The 13393-nt window shown below is 45.8% G+C and overlaps 1 protein-coding gene across 6 annotated transcripts in view; it reads right to left on the bottom strand.

The window, feature by feature from the left end:
* ARID3B (AT-rich interaction domain 3B) overlaps positions 1–13393 on the bottom strand; it is a 59192-nt gene that overhangs the window by 20125 nt on the left and 25674 nt on the right. For all 6 annotated transcript variants that reach the window (XM_063794198.1, XM_063794199.1, XM_063794201.1 and 3 more), the window contains exons 3-4: positions 5043–5114; positions 4772–4844 (exon numbers count right to left, since the gene is read on the bottom strand). In XM_063794198.1, the coding sequence (XP_063650268.1) occupies positions 4772–4844; positions 5043–5114 (145 nt within the window). The remainder of the gene's footprint in view (positions 1–4771; positions 4845–5042; positions 5115–13393) is intronic.

Genomic DNA, 13393 nt, shown 5'->3' with positions numbered 1-13393 from the left:
GAGAATCACTTGAACCCGGGATGGGAAGGTTGCGGTAAGCCGAGATCGACCACTGAACTCCAGACTGGGACTCTGTCTCAAAAAAAGGAACAAAGACAGCAAGCCTCACATGATTAAAAGTGTAATCTGAGGCCCAGCACGGTATGGTGGTTCATGCCTGTAATCCCAGCACTTTGGGAGGCTCAGGCAGTTGGATCACTTGAGCCCAGGAGTTTGCTACCAGCCTGGGCAACATAAGGGCCTCGTCTCCACAAAAAAAAAAAAACAACAACAGAAAAATTAGCTGAGTGTGGTGGTGCACACCTGTAGGCCCAGATTCTCAGGAGGCTGAGGTGGGAGGATCACCTGAGCCTGGGGAGATCAAGGGTGCGGTGAGCCATGATTGCGCCACTACACTCCAGCTTGGGCAATAGAGTGAGACCCTGTCTCAAAAATAAATAAAATAATTAATTAAAATAAAAGTGCAATCTGCTCCCACCCCTCTTTTAAAATTTTCTTCTTCTTTTTTATTTCTGAGATGGAGTTTCGCTCGTTGCCCAAGCTGGAGTGCAATGGTGCGATCTTGGCTCACTGCAACCTCCGCCTCCTGGGTTCAAGTGATTCTCCTGACTCAGCCTCCTGGGTAGCTGGGATTACATCTTCTCTCTCTCTCTCTTTTTTTTTTTTTTAAATTACAGGGATGGGGTCTTGTTATGTTGCCCAGGCTGATCTCAAACTCATGGTCTCAAGTGATCCTCCCACCTAGGCCTCCCAAAGTGCTGGAATTATAGGCATGAGCCACCATGCCCCACTCCCAACCCTCCTGAACCACTCACTCTAGTTCGGACTACCAGATAAGAGTTTTCTAGAAAGGAGATCGCTGGGAATAACAACCTCTACACTATCTTCCTGCCTCAGTCTCTCCTCTCTAGCCCAACTATACACTGCCACGGCAAGTTTCCTGAAAGCCAATATTTTGCCTTCAATAACTCAGCTATATCTACAGACTGAAGCGCTTTTTGGGCAAACATGGCTCTTCAGAGTCTCATGCCAGCTGACCCATCCAGGATGGCCCCTGGCTCTGGGCCATCAACAAGGGTTCTTCCAGCTACACCAGGGCCACATGTGTCACAGCATTTTTTCCTCCACCTCCATGGTTGGGTCTGATACACTAGAGCCACAGCTCTTCTCAGAGCCTTTCTCTGCACTGCAGGCCAGGGTGAGGCCCCAGCACTCACTCCTTTGGCACTCAGTCACAGGAAACAATGCTACCTAACACGGCTTGCTCTCATGTACCTGACTGGAGGTAAGATGATTTTCATAAAAAGTTTTTTTTTTTTGAGACAGGGTCTCACTTTGTTGGCCAGGCTGGAGGGCAGTGGCGCAATGTTGGCCTCCATGACGGCCTCCAACTCCCCGGCTCGAGCAATTTGCCCACCTCAGCCTCCCAAGTAGCTTGGGACTACAGGCATGCATCACTACGCCTGGCTAATTTTGTTTTCATTTTTTGTAGAGAGAAGGTCTCACTATGTTACTGAGACTCACTTGAGCCTCCCACCTCAGCCTCCCACAGTGGTGGGATTACAGGCATGAGCCACCACACTCAGCTAAGAGTTTTTCTTGCAGAGGATATTTTACATCTTTATTCTCTTTCTCATCTTTCCATGCCAGAGGGTCTCAACGGGACAATTTTGCCCTCCAGGGGACATTTATGACATCTAGAGACATTTTTGGTTGTTGTGACTGAGGGGCTGATATTGGTATCTAGTGGATAGCGGCCATGGATACTGCTAAACGTCCTACAGTAACCAGGTGCGGTGGCTCATACCTGTAATCCCAGCACTCTGAAAAGCCGAGGTGGGAGGATCACTTGAGGTCAGGAGTTCAATACCAGCCTGGGCAACATAGTGAGACCTCATTTCTACAGAACAAAAAAGTTAGCCAGGCATGGTGGTGCCTACCTATAGTCCCAGCTACTCAGGAGGCTGAAACAGGAGAAAGGCTTCAGCTCAGCACTTTGAGGCTGTAGTGAGCTATGATCGCACCACTGCACTCCAGCTGAGGCAACAGAGTGAGACCCTGTCTCAAAATTAAAAACAAAATCCTACAGTGCACAGGACAGTCTCCACAACAAGGACTACCCATCCCAAAGTCAACAGTGCTGAGGCTGAGAAACCTTTTATTAAAGTAACAAGTGGCAGACAGAACCGTTTCCCTTCTGTTGGTAATGCCAGCAAACAGTGAAATACCTGACGTAAGTGCTGAAGACAGGACAAAGATTTACTCAGGACCTGAAGAATCATAAAGTGACATTATCAAAGGGAGTCACTCACTCCTGCTTTGGGTTCACTCAGAAATATACTAGATGGCAATCTGGCAGTCCCAGTTGCCACAGAACAGCAGGATATACAGCAAAGACTGTTCTCTACTGCTGACTCTCAATTACGGGGCAGCTGGCTGAAGGACACAGATGCACCCAAACCTCAAGGCAGCTTGAATACCCTGCATGTTGCAATCTGAGCCAGGAAAACCAACAAGACTGCTCACACAGCAAACATGTCCTGAGCACCTTCCTGCCTGGCCCTGTGCTAGCACTGGGGACATGAAAGAATGACAAAGTGGCCCTCCTTGAGGAGCTCCTAGTCTAGTGGGGACATATAGTAGTAAACAATTACTGATCTTCACAATCGGCTTGGCTGATCTCACTTCCATTTTCCTTTAAAAATCCTTCAGGGAAGGGAGAAAAACAATAAAGTGGAAAATAAAGTGGTGGAGCTCCACTGCTGATTAAAATCTATATTGCTATGGCAGCCCCTTTGAGACAGGATCAGCTCCTGGGTTTGCACCAGCTGGGCTTGTGGAGCTTGTAAATAATTAAAAGGTAATTGGAAGGGGAGACCAAAGTATTAAGTGGATTTCTCTCTCAGGGCAAACGGGGAGGTTCATTGCTGCCAGTCACATTATCTTTCAGGATTATATTCTTTTTTTTTTTTTTTTTTTGAGATGGAGTCTCGCTCTGTCGCCAGGATGGAGGGCAGTGGTGAAATCTTGGCTCACTGCAACCTCCATCTCCCGAGTTCAAGCAATTCTCCTGCCTCAGCCTCCTGAGTAGCTGGAACTACAGACACGCGCTACCATGCCCAGCTAATTTTTGTATTTTTAGTAGAGACGGGTTTCACCATGTTGGCCAGGATGGTCTCGACCTCTTGACATCCTGATCCACCCACCTTGGCCTCCCAAAGTGCTGGGATTACAGGCAGGAGCCACCGCGCCCAGCCTCAGGATTATATTGTTTTTTACTGACACATGCAGTTCCAGGTAACAGCTGGAGGAGCAAACTAATTAAGGCTGCTCAGATTGCTTTGATGGGCTTAGAGACTGGGGAAAACCAAGATTCAAAACTTTCGATTGCCTTTTTTAAGCAAACCAACAGTAACAGGCAGGCTACACCAAGAAGGCAATAAGGCTGCCAAAGGTAAAGGAGTAGGGAGGAAGGAGGGAAATAGAGAGAGAAGTTAACTTAGAATATTTAGCTGCTGGGGGCTGCCATTACAGCTTGGCCCAGGATAAAGAGGAAGATTTCATTCTTAGGTCTCAATAAAGTTGTTGACACAGGCACCAAGGGATGCGTGATCAGCTATAACAGGATGCTGGGAGCAGGCTACTGGGAGTAGCTCTCTCCTATGGTTTTGTCCTGAGGGTGACGAAGGTGGAGCCACACAGGTTGCTGAAGGCCTTCTCCTAGAGAGGCTGGGGTGCTGGCCATGTGTTCTGAGGGCTGACCTGGCTGATGAACCCATTGCTATGACTGAATACAAAGCCAGGAAGTTGAGTCACTCAGCTCTAAACTCAGTCACACCATAGTCTACAGTGAAGATGGCTCTTGGGGATGTGCAGAGTGAGGAGAGAAGGAAAGAGAATTGGGAGGGTGCATTATAAAGCAGATGCCGGCTGGGCGCGGTGGCTCATGCCTGTAATCCCAGTACTTTGGGAGATCAAGGCAGGTGGATCACTTGAGGTCTGGATTTTGAGACCAGCCTGGCCAACATGGTGAAACCCCAACTCTACTGAAAAAAAAAATACAAAAATTAGCCAGGTGTGGTGGTACGTGCCTGTAGTCCCAGCTACTTGGGAGGCTGAGGCATGAGAATTGCCTGAACACGGGAGGCAGAGGTTGCAGTGAGCTGAGATCACACCACGGCACTCCAGCCTGGGCAACAGAGCGAGACTCCATCTCAAAAAAAAAAAAAGGCAGATGCCTATGTACCTGACTGTTAAACTGCAGGAATGTTCTAACCAAGCCAGCAAATACAAACATCGAAAGACAATGGGTAAGAAGAAAGTGTTGGCCTTTTCTTTCCATGGATCATTTCAGACCCTTCCAAAATATCCTGAGGGGCCTCTTTTCTTTCACTTACCTTTCTCCATGAGACTAGATATGCCAATAAGAAGGCCCACATGCTAGATTAAGTGAAGTCCAGGGTAGCTTTAAGGCTTAAAAAAGGCATATTTGAATTTGAAGTGACTCCAGAGACCAGTCAATTGGAAGAAGAGACAAAATCAGGCAGGGCCAAAAGTGGACGATCATTCCATCTACTTTGTGCCAACACCTTCTCTGTCCTCTTCAATCTGGCTATCGGTTAATTGGCTAAATCCAGAACCAACTGGCAGTAAATGCCTCTTGTCCTCCTGGATGAGGATTAGTGGGCCAGGATGTCTAACAGTGACTAGCACACAGTAGGCACTCTATCAGTATTCCCTGAATTGGAATGATGCGTAGATGCACACTCACCCCTCTTCTGCATAAAGACGAAGAGGTCATCCAGGAACTCTTTCCTTTCAGGATCACCGTCCAGTTCATACAGCTGCAATCCCAATCCCCCAAGAAAAACACACAATGAAAAATTCCATCTTGCTGAAGTCTTATACCAGATATACTATGACCATCTGAATCACTACAAATGCAACTCACTAGCTACCTTGGTCCTTATTTCTTGGGAATCAGCTGTAACAAGCCACTGCAGAACTGCCCCTATCTGTATCACAAAGGAAGTATTACAGACCTTGGCAAAATCTCGAGAGATCTCTCTTCCCCGGCCTCCATCTGCATCATCACTCCAGGCCAAACCACCATTCTAAAAGGGAACAAAACACAAAGTTGAGAGGGGCAAAGGAAGAGAAAGAGTTAGGACAGAGGGCAAGGCAATCATTTAGGGCAAAGATGAAGATGCTTAGCAATTGTGCTATCCTCACTCATACTATAAAAGACAACTCAGACTAATTCTGCCACCCTTACAGGGACATCTTTTTTTTTTTTGCTTTTGATTTGGTTCCAAAATAAAGAGGGAATCGGGTGGAAGAATCATCTCCATTTGTTGGAGAAGGGTAGGTGTCGTGGGTGTCATTTATACTTGATAATCCTGGAAGAGGAGGACACAAAGGCCCACGTTGCTTAGAAGGGGCTCATTCCCGGCTGATCGCCAGAAGCCATCACTCTGAGATGCACCACTTTCCTGCAGACTGGGAAGACACCTCGCCTGGTTTCCTATACAACACTGTAAGTGATAAGGGTCAAAGCGAGCAGGACATACATCCTGAAGTTGGTCTCTTAGCCAAGCCTCACCATTCAAAACCCTAAGCCGCATGGCAAGAACTCATGGTGATATGAGGGCCACCATGGCCTGAGATTGTTCCCAAGGTACAGACTCTGTGCCACTAGGGCGAGAGTTCATTTTTATTAGAGAAACAGTGAAAATCTAAGCCCAACTTAATTGATTGGGTTGAAGCAACACCATTCAACTAAATAGGAAGGGATGGCAAATATTCTTTAAACTTGCTTCCTATCCTTAATCAGTCCAGTAACTTTTTTTTTTTTTCTTTTTCTGAGATGGAGTTTTGCTCTTGTTGCCCAAGCTGGAATGCAATGGCACGATCTCGGCTCACTGCAACCTCTGCCTCCCAGGTTCAAGTGATTCTCCTGCCTCAACCTCCTGAGTAGCTGGGATTACAGGTGTGCGTGACCACGCCCGGCTAATTTTTGTTTTGTATTTTTAGTAGAGATGGGGTTTCACCATGCTGGCCAGGCTGGTCTCGAACTCCTGACCTCAGGTGATCCGCCCACCTTGGCCTCCCAAAGTGCTGGGATTACAGGCATGAGCCACTGCGCCCAGCCAAGTCCAGTAACTCTTATTCCTCCAATCAGTTATCTCTTCAGCGGGAAGCCTTCCCTTCAACCCTCTAAAAGCAATCTCTGTCCACTTCTAGCTTAGATTTTAACATATTACTTGGGAAGTATCTGTCATCCTCACCATATGGTAAGCTCCTTGAAAGGAAAGGTGTCTTATTTATCTTTGTCATCAGGCACATAGCACATTGCCTGGCACACCAATTAAGCACCTCTTCAAAAAACATACACATACCTTACAGGGGGGTCAAAAAGTCTTTGTGCTAGTGAGGGTATGAACTCTCACAGTATAACTCTCTTGTTCACCCCGACCCACTGGTCAGTGGAGGTCCCAGTGGCCTGGACACACTGAACCTGTCATATTCATTTCTCCCACAGGACCACAGGCGCATGCGTACCATGCCACCCAGCTGGCTGGGGTGTGTATGTGGTGAGGAAAGGACATGTGGGGCTGGGGAGCAGTGGTTTCTTGGGAGAACATTCTTTGGACTACTCAGGAATCTTCTTCTAAAACCATGTCAACGAAATAAAAGCTTGGTTGAATTCCACTCTCTTCCACCTGCCCCTTTAATAAAGCTTGTCTGAAAGCAGAAGGCATTATGCAGTTATATTTTGGGGCCAACTTTGCTTCCCCTATTCACAGTGGGCTCTGAGATGAAGACCCACTTTCTGATAGCAGCAATCTGGCACACAGTGACATAAGTATAACTAAGAAGTGACACTCTGTCAGTTAAAATGAAACAGACTACATCAAATTGTTTCCCTGCTTATCTAGTAAAAGATGTGTGTATGGAAGTGCTTGGTAAATGCTATCTGACCATGCACTCATCATCTCTCAAGGCAAACATTGTTGGATCCCTTCCTACAGCACCTTCAGCTCAGGGGAGCCAACAGCCAAGTGGGAGGAACATTGTTTAAAAAGAAAAAAAAGTTAAAGCTCATCCCACATTGTAATTACAGTCACCAGAAATCTGGTGTCATCTGGTGGCAACTAGCACAATGAATAATCAAGATGAATTATGCCTGTCAGGTCAGCAAAACCAGACAGAGTTACATTCCCCCTTTCAAAGGATGCAGTAGGTTGCCCTAATGCCCAGTGATTTTGTTTGAGCCAGTAATTCCTGCTGGAAAGTCAATTATCCCAGGAGCCCCTATCAGTTGAAAGACATTTAATGGGGGATCATTGCCGCTTCTGTTATGTCAGCTGTTTACTGCGGCAGCTCAATTCCCAATTCTCTGGCGAGAGCTCTGAAGCTGATCTCATTCACAGAAGGATTCTTTCTCTATCAGTCACCAAGAGAGATGAAAACACCATTTTTTTTTTTTTTTTGTGCTAATTATAGTAACTTCCAAGCACTCTGAATGCTCACTCAAAAACTATTTAACACTCAGTTGGGTGGAAAGGGTGGAATCCACAACCTAAAAAGTCAGACAGGGCTTTCCACAGAAGGACAGCAGTGTGAAAACAAGCACGCTACTGTGACCACTATGTGACTATGTGTGAAAATAAACACCCAAGTGTGAGCGCTCGGCTCCACACATGGAGAATGCCTTGGCAGGATGGGGGCTGGGGCTGGTAGGGTCCTCTTGGCTTCTCCAGCTTTGTCCAACCTGCAAGAGAATCTGACAGTCAGATGGTGAGGCCTTGCACAGAGCCCACTAAGTGTGACCCACTTAGCTTAAAATGCCTCCAGCTTGGTGACCACAGAGGTCAGGAAGACTTGCCAGAGCAGGAAAGAAATGAGACACTGAACTCTTTGAGTAATGCCACTGTTGGACCCATTCCACAGATAGGAACTGTCAGTTACTCTATTTAAAGAAAATGTGGGGAAAATAGTTGCCCAGAGAGGAGGTATTTTCTTTCGTCCAGCTCCAAGGCAAGGATGGTCAATTCAGCTGGGGTTGATGTAAAAATGTCCAACGTGCATTCCATTCTTTGTCTTAAGGCAGTTAAACTTTGGTCCCACTTCACAGGATTTTCTGGCTGAGGTGAGAGTAATTCCTGAGCCCTGCCTGCCTTTCGCAGTCTAGCAGAGCCTCCTGCCTCTGCCCACCAGGCAGATTCAACACCTTTCTCCTCTGGGCTCTACCACCTGTGTTCAGTTACTCGTCTGGGTATCTCCAGCCCTGAGCACATAGAAAGCACTGACCAGCTGGGCATGGTGGCTCTTGCCTGTAATTCCAGCACTTTAAGACCAACCTGAGCAATATAGGAAGACTGTCTCTTTTTTTTTTTTTTTTTTTTTTGAGACAGAGTCTTGCTCTATCGTGTAGGCTGGAGTGCAGTGGCATGATCTCAGGTCACTGCGACCTCCGCCTCTTAGGTTCAGGCGATTCTCCTGCGTCAGCCTCCTGAGTAGCTGGGACTACAGGTACATGCCAGTACGCCCGGCTAATTTTTGTATTTTTGGTAGAGATGGGGTTTTGCCATGTTGGCCAGGCTGGTCAGGGAGACTCCATCTCTACCAAAAAAAAAAAAAAATAATAATAATAATAATAATAAAGAAGAGGGAGCACCGATATATCTGCTAAAAGACAGAGATGGGCTCCCCTGTGGGACCTCCAACCCCACAGCTCCTCCGTCTTCCCCTCCCCCTTTCATTGGGTGGGTTACAGGCTTAACCAGTTATTTTCTTGGTTCTTAACTCTGATCAACTGCTGTAAAACATGGCTCACTTATGCAATTCAAGTTTGTGTGCAGCAGGTTTCTTGGCCTATCAATAGGGTATGGGTGTGACTACTAGAAAATTATCAGCCCAGAAATAATTTTTTCTCAGATGCTGACTGTGGCTGACTGAGACTGTAATGGTGGAAGAAGCAGGGAACAGCAGAGGCAGATGGAGTGTGGGGAAAACAAACCCAAAAAGAGACAGCTCAACATTTTAGGGATCAAAAGAGGTTGATGAGGAAAGCATTTCAGTTGAAGGGTTGCTGCATGCAAGTTTAACCTGCCCAGGGAACAGGCTTTGTTACACCATCAGCAGCAGGCAGCAGTATTATATAGCCCAGAAATGTGTGTGGGAAGTCAACAGTAGCCAGAGTGGCCACTTACTGCCATTTACAGCCTTCTCAGCCTCTCCTACTTGAGAACTGTCTTTTAACATCTTTGATCTCTCCAGGAGCTCACAGGAAACTGATAGTTTGCTCCCAAATACACACCCAAGACTAGCTTTGGCTACTATACCCACATACAGCTAATTTTCCCCAGGAAAAGAAGGTTGGGGGAAAGAGAAAAGGTAGCAGGAAGCTAGTGTTTGTGTGCCTTCTGCATACTAAGGATTGTACCAGGAGCCTTATAAGCATTTTCTCACTTAATTCTATAATGTAGAAGTGGTTATTTTAGAAATGGGAAAACAATGGCTCAAAGAGCTCAAATAACCTGCTCAGGGTCTCAGAGCTTCTTAGTGACAGTGCCAGGATGTAAACCTAGGTATGTCTGGCTCTCGCTGTTACACCATACTGACTTGTAGTTTGAAAGAATAACACGAAGTGTTCTGGGTAAGGAGATCAGGAAGGGAGAAAGGAAGAAAAGGAAGTCAGAATAAAATCCTCTGTCCAGAGATGCCTGAAATGCCCATGTCGTGGCACGGGGCAGCTCCTATCAATGGGAGACTCTTTTATCCTTGCTTTATCTCATGGCTTCACCTGGGCACTTTAGCCAAACAAAAAGCAGCCCTCACACAATGCTTGCCCAGGAGAGTTATCTGGCGCTACTGAAATAAGAATTGCTAACTTTTTACCCCTCCCTCCAAAATAGACCATTCCAGTAGAAAGGGCCCATCTTCCCCCAGAAGACAGAGGATCAGGGGAGAGGAGAAAAAGAGAAGAGGGCTACACCTCTGAATGGACCAGAGGAAGATGGCAGCTTACACTGTGACATGCACACACAGGCCTTCAAAAATAATGAATCAAGGTCTGACCTGACTGCTACTCAAAATTAGAATAGTGCTTCTCCAGCATCTCAACCCTGGAACCCATTTCAACAGCACACAGGGGAAATAAACAGACTATCTTTGAAAATCTAAAGGTAGTGAGTGAAGAGAAACTAGGCTTTTTCCTCCTTTCTTTCTAAAGCCCCAGAGGGCACAACTAGTGTGATAGGCAGAAGTTACCCTGAGGAAGATTTCAGGTCTACAGAAGGACTTTTTAAAACAATTAGAACTGCCTGGTAATGGAGTGAGCTTCCCAGGAGGTGGGCAACTTCCTGTCTCTGGATGACTATCTGTATGGCATGTCATGGCGTGGAATCCAACATGAGACAGGGTGGATGAGATGGTCTCTAGGGGCCCTTTCTGTCCTGAGAAGCAAAGACCTGATGACAAGTTTATTCAACACAGATTTCCTGAGAACCTACCCCAGGTAGGGCATTGTGCAAGCTGCTGAGAATACCACTAAAAAAAAAAAAAAAAAAAAAAAATTGTTCCCACCACTGGGAGTCTTACCATGAAGTTGGAAAAACAAACTGAACACATATAGCATATAATAATAGCAAGACAACAAATAGGAAAACCCAAGGTACTCAGGAGGTAGAAGAAAAGGCTGGGTGGCTTAGAGGTGGAGGTTAAGCTGGCCTTGAAGAATGGGTTGAAGGGAGATTTGCAGTCTAAATGAGCATGGAGTCGGGGATAAACAAGGCATGTTTTGACAGGGAGGATATAAGGACAGAAAGTCTGAATAGTTAAAGTTGAAAGGGGCTGTGAGATGCCTTGAATACCAGAAGGAAATTTAAACTCTGAACTGTGAACAGTGGGGAGGCAGTAGATGTTTTCTGGACAGGAAAGCACATGATTAAATCAATGTTTTAGACTGCTTTAGTGGCCCATTTTTGTTGGAAAAAAAATAACAGAAACATACAAATGTACACAGACACCTAATCGGATTGGAACTGGGGGATTTTCACTTTTCCTTTTTTTTCCATTATATTCATTCATGTACAAACACTTGATCACCTAGAATTTACCAGTTATGGTAAAAGGTTCTGAAGGAAAAGGAACAAGACAGATGATCACCTCATGGAGCTTACTGTCTAATGGAGAGAGAGAGAGACAAACAATTACAAAATGCAATTATGCTCATTTTTTTAATTTAAAAATTATATTATTTTCTAGATTAATCTGAACCATTTGTCACGACTTATCATTTGCTTTCCACCCTACAATGAAGATTTGGAACCAGGCTGCACTGAAATCATAGAGAATTTCTCATAGAACGGACACCTTCACAAAATTTATTTAGTCTCTTTTTTTTTTTTTTTGAGACAGAGTCTCACTCTGTCACCTGGGCTGGAGTGCAGTGGTGTAATCTGGGCTCACTACAACCTCCGCCTCCCTGGTTTAAGTGATTCTGGTGCCTCAGCCTCCTGAGTAGCTGGGATTACAGGCATGCGCCATCATGCCCAGCTAATTTTTGTATTTTTTTTTTTAGTAGAGACGGGTTTCACCATGTTGGCCAGGCTGGTCTTGAACTCCTGACCTCAGGTGATCTGCCCGTCTCAGCCTCCCCAAGTGCTGGGATTACAGGTGTGAGCCACTGCGCCTGGCCTATTTAGTCTTTCAATTACAAGTAAGAGAGTAGTATGATTTTTCATTTAATCAAAAACATTTTTAATGCCCCTCAGTAATGACTTGTAATGCTGACAGATTTTGTAAATGGTATTGAAAATCTGAGAGGGAAAGCCTGCACTGGGGGTAGGTGGCTGTGCAGTAGCCCAAGCTGAGAATGTGGGACTGGGGGAGACGGAGAGTAGCAGAATGAGGGAGAAATCAGTGCCATAAATGGAGAATCAACTGGATCTGGATTGAGGGGATGAAAGAGAAAGAGAAGGATTAATCTGAATTCTTATAGTGAGAAAGGTATGTTCTGATGCAAACAGAGGCTGGACAGGGGATCAAGCAGGAAGCCTTTAAGCACTAATGAAAACAGACCACTGCCTAGTGAAGTGGGGTGACAACACCAATCTCACAGCCCTGGAAGAAGCCAGGTTATGGCACCTGGCAGCAGGAGAAGCCAATGGCTTACTGCCCATCTTCCAATGAGAAGAAAGAGGTAGATTTAACAAAGGTCTCCTGATCCAAGAAGGCTACCTTGGGCCTTTTCTTTTTACTGGGATTAAAAAAAAAAAAAAAAAACAACCAGACCATGCCTCTAAGATCTTAGGAGCCAGCTCTGCATTCCTTAGAGCTGCACTTCCCCAGAGACAGAAGCGCCTGACTTTAAAAGCAATTAAGTATCTAGGCTATTTTAGGATTACTCCTTGACCACCTGGAATATCTTATTAAAGCACAGCTCAGATGTCCAAAGCAATTTTAGTTCCCATACCTCATTCCTCCCCAAGGCAAGGGTTAACCCTTCCTTGGGGTTTAAAGCCCAGGGGCTGAGCTAACAAGTCTTCACTTGGGTTCCTGATATTTTGGAACCTCTCAGAAACTGCCCTGTCCTTAAATTGCCATTGTGCATACTGACAACTTTTATAGAGATTCTTGAGAGTTCTCTGAAGACACAGAACAGGGTGCGGTGGCTCACACCTGTAATCCCAGCACTTTAGGAGGCTGAGGTGGAAGGACTGCTTAAGCCCGGGAGTTTGAGACCAGCCTAGGAAACATATGGAGACTCCATCTCTACAAAATTAAAAAAATAAAAAAATTAGCTGGGCATGGTGGCACATGCCTATAGTCCCAGCTACTTGGGAGGATGCGGTGGGAGGAGCGCTTGAGCCTGGGAGGCTGAGGTTGCAGTGAGATACAATTGTACCACTACACTCCAGCCTGGGCAACAGGGCAAGACCCTATTTCGAAAAAATAAAAAATAATAATTAATTAAAAAAAAAAGACAAAGAACAGTAATGTGTCTATTCTCTATAAATCAAATAGATTATGAATCCCAAGGTCAAGGATTTAAGCAAATTCCTAGGACCTGAACCTCAAAGTAATCATTAGAAAATCACTAGACTTCAGGCCGGACATGGTGGCTCATGACTGTAATCTCAGCACTTTGGGAGGCTGAGGCAGGTGGATCACTTGAGCCCAGGAGTTTGAGACCAGCCTGGCAACATGGTGAAACCCCATCTCTACCAAAAAATTAAAAAATTAGCTGGGTGTGGTGGCATGTGCCTGTAGTCCAAGCTACTTGGGAGGCTGAGATAGGAGGATTGCTTGAGCCTGAAAGATGGAGGCTGCAATGAGTCATGATTGAACCACTGCACTCCAGCCCAGGTGACAGAGTGAGACCCTG

The sequence above is a fragment of the Pan troglodytes genome, chromosome 16, assembly GCF_028858775.2.
Source record: "Pan troglodytes isolate AG18354 chromosome 16, NHGRI_mPanTro3-v2.0_pri, whole genome shotgun sequence".
Taxonomy (NCBI): Eukaryota; Metazoa; Chordata; class Mammalia; order Primates; family Hominidae; genus Pan; species Pan troglodytes.
Note: the sequence above shows the minus strand (reverse complement) of the source record. Positions and strands in the feature narration are given on the sequence as shown.